Source organism: Hylobates moloch, unplaced genomic scaffold, assembly GCF_009828535.3.
Source record: "Hylobates moloch isolate HMO894 unplaced genomic scaffold, HMol_V3 SCAFFOLD_21, whole genome shotgun sequence".
In the NCBI taxonomy this organism is placed as follows: Eukaryota; Metazoa; Chordata; class Mammalia; order Primates; family Hylobatidae; genus Hylobates; species Hylobates moloch.
In genome coordinates, this window is record NW_026652296.1 from 15,192,576 (window position 1) to 15,195,984 (window position 3,409).

At 44.4% G+C, this 3,409-nt stretch overlaps 1 protein-coding gene across 1 annotated transcript in view; it reads left to right on the top strand.

Annotated features, from left to right (window-relative positions):
- Positions 1-383: 383 nt before the first annotated feature.
- Positions 384-3,409, top strand: part of WFDC8 (WAP four-disulfide core domain 8) — an 18,434-nt gene continuing 15,408 nt past the window's right edge. Inside the window, exon 1 of the mRNA XM_032142560.2 lies at positions 384-581. Within this exon, the coding sequence (XP_031998451.1) occupies positions 556-581 (26 nt within the window). The 5' untranslated portion in view covers positions 384-555. The remainder of the gene's footprint in view (positions 582-3,409) is intronic.

Below are 3,409 nucleotides of genomic sequence, written 5' to 3' on the forward strand. Positions count from 1 at the left end.
AATCTTTTACTTGATCTCAGTGATAGTTTAATGAGTGGTCACTTCGTAACAGTTCGTTAGACTGAACATTAATGTTTCATGCATATTTTTATTTTTGTGGTTTTTTTCACAATACATATTTTTACAGAAAGGAAAAGTAGCTCTTCCTTGTTTTGTCTGCTTTTCTTTACTAACTGAACTAGTCAGTCCTAAAGCCATTAGATAGGGCAGAGCAAGGTAGGTGTTTGCCCCAAGGGGAAGGGAGCCACGGCTGGCTCCGTGTGGGCATCAGAGCTGGAACAGGTCAAGGAGGGCATCTCTGTAGGAGGGCTGCTGGCATGGTGTGCTGGAGCCAGGGGTAGATGAGAATGCCCAGTGAAGAGGCAAGAAGCAGCATAGCATGGAGACCAGCCTGCCCATGTTGAGAAAGGCATCCCCCTGGGGCTAGAGGGGCAGACTGGCACAGAATGAGAGCCTGAGTGGGGTGAGCAGAGTGTCCAGGCAGGGGAGCAGATGAGGGAAGGGCCTTAGAGCTGGAGCAAAGTGAGAAAGCTGTCTCCATAGGGAAGAGGCCTGATGTGGACTGTCCGAACTGAAGGAGGGTGAGGAGGGTGTCTCTGGGGGTGGGCAGCCAGACATGGAGGGTCAGAGCCCAAGGAGATGAGGAGGATACGTAGAAGTTAGGGTGGTTGGCTGTGGGGAGTTGGGCCAAGCATAGTGAGGAGGGATTCCACAGAACAGGGCTGTCTTGTGTCAGGAATCAGAGCCTAAGCAGGGTGAAGAGGGCATCAATGCATCAAGCAATTCTCCTGCCTTAGCCTCCCTAGTAGCTGGGACTACAGGTGTGCGCCACCACGCCTGGCTAAGTTTTGCATTTTTAGTAGAGACGGGGTTTCACCATGTTGGCCAGGCTGGTCTCGAATGCAACCTGATATGGCTGTTGGAGCCCAAGTAGGGTAAGTTGGGCATCTTTGAGTGGCCCAGTGTGGAGGGGCAGAGCCTGGGCAAGGTAAAGTTTGACATTTTAAAACAAACAAACAAACAAACAAACAAACCATATGTATCTAAACATTTTCAAAAAATTAAAACAGGAGTAATAGTGATAGGTTATATTATTATTCACAACTATTCATTCCATCTTTCCTTTAAGAGGACACTCCTGCCCATTACCTTGCAATTTCAGAACGGCCCATGGAATGAAGACACATTTCTGTCTCACTGACTTTGGGTTTGCTGTCGGCTGTGCTTTGCCTGTTGGAATATGAGCAGATGTAGTATATGCATTGTGAGTTTTGCACTGTGAGTTTCTGCCAGCTCCTTTGTGCTTTCTCTCTGCCAGGAGAAGGGGCCTAATCCACATAGAGGCTGCTTCTTTAGTCTTGGTCCCACAGCCTCGAGTAGAGCCCCCACCTGGAACAAAGCAGTAGACAATTTGCCTAGGAAGTCTTTTGTTGTGGCAAGCCATGGAGAGCTCAAAGTTCTTTGTACACCAAAGTAATAAAAATACAGTTGATTCCCATTACTTGGGGGTAGTTATGTTCTGTAAAGTCACTGTGAACACCGGATTAGCAAATACTGAGCCATTGCTCCTAGGGAAAATGCAAGCCTCTGACCACACATTTTCATCATTTGATCAATACATAACCTTGTTTTTATGTGTGCTTCTGTCTGAAGACACATGACAGAAATGGTAATTAGAAGGTACACACAGAAGACTTCTGGGAGGCTGGCTACTTTCTATTTTTTAATCTGTGTGGTTAATTATTAAATAAAACTCTACATACTTTTTAAATTATTTATTTATTTTTTTATTTTTTGGGGAGGGAATCTCTCTCTGTCCCCCAGGCTGGAGCATAGTGGTGTGATCTCGGCTCTCTGAAACCTCTACCTTCCAGGTTCAAGGGATTCTCCTGCCTTAGCCTCCTGAGTAGCTGGGACTACAGGTGTGCATCACCACACCAGGCTAATTTTTGTATTTTTAGTAGAGACAGGGTTTCACCGTGTTGGCCAGGCTGGTCTCGAACTCCTGACCACAGGTGATCTGCCTGCCTCAGCCTCCCAAAGTGCTGGGATTACAGGCGTGAGCCACCGCGCTGGCCCTGTCTTTATTTTTTAAACATGTATATAGGCCAGGCGCTGTGGCTCACGCCTGTAATCCCAGCACTTTGGGAGGCTGAGACAGGCGGATCACTAGGTCAGGAGATCAAGACCATCCTGGCCAACACGGTGAAACCTCGTCTCTACTAAAAATAAAAAAATTAGCAGGGCGTGGTGGTGGGTGCCTGTAATCCCAGCTACTCAGGAGTCTGAGGCACGAGAATCACTTGAACCAGGAAGGCAGAAGTTGCAGTGAGCTGAGATTGCACTACTGCACTCCAGCCTGGCTACAGAGTGAGACTCCATCTCGAAAAAAAAAAAAAAAGGCACCTTATATAATATATATTATTGTTTCATTAACATTGAATTATGGCTGAAAGCCCTGTAACTCATGCCTGAACCAAGCTTATCTAACACAGGTAATTTCTTTGTAAGGCACATCGCAGGCCTCTTGCTCTTAGGACACTTGACAGCACTTTAGTAACTCTTGGCGGCCGTTTTAAACAGCAAACTCACCAACAAAAAGCACAAAAATGTGAAAAATGTGACACTAAATAGACTGCAAAAAGGAAGCCTGTTTATAGTAGTAGAAGAGCTTAAACAAGCAGAGCATTGTCTTGTTTGACTTCAGCTGGGAATGTGTATGTTGGGTGACTCAAATGTTTTGCCACTCTGCACGTATCCCGGAATGACCACAAAAGCATCGTGAGTGTTGGTTTTTGGGTAATAAATAAATTTCAGCAAGTAGGCAAATTTGCAAGTACAGAATCTGAATAATGAGGACAGAGTAGATAACTCGTAACAAAATTGTAGAAATGAATCCAAATATGTCATTAGTGCCCATAAATGTCAATTAATAGGTAATAATTGCTGGACTGGATTTTTACAATGTAGATTTACACTATTTGAAGGATAAACTTAAAACATAAAAGGATAAACTTTAAAACTTAAAACATAAGTTGAACGCAAAAGAATGGAAGAAAGACTAGGCAAATGCAAACAAAGAAGAGAAAGTATAGTTTGATTAATATCAGGCAATAGAAAACTCTAAGGCCGGGCACAATGGCTCACGCCTGTAATCCCAACGCTTTGGGAGGCTGAGGCAGGCAGATTGCTTGAGGCCAGGAGTTCAAGACCACACCACGGGACCACCACTATATCAAGTCTTTGTGTTTTAAATCACATATAATCCTGCCAACAACTCAATGAGCTGTTTGCTGTGACTCCAGAATTACAGAAGAGGGAACTGAAATTCAAAGAAATGAAGAAAGCAGCAAGTGGGAAATGTCAGATTTTAATTCAGGTCATTTGACTCCTAAGTTTGGTAGGACAC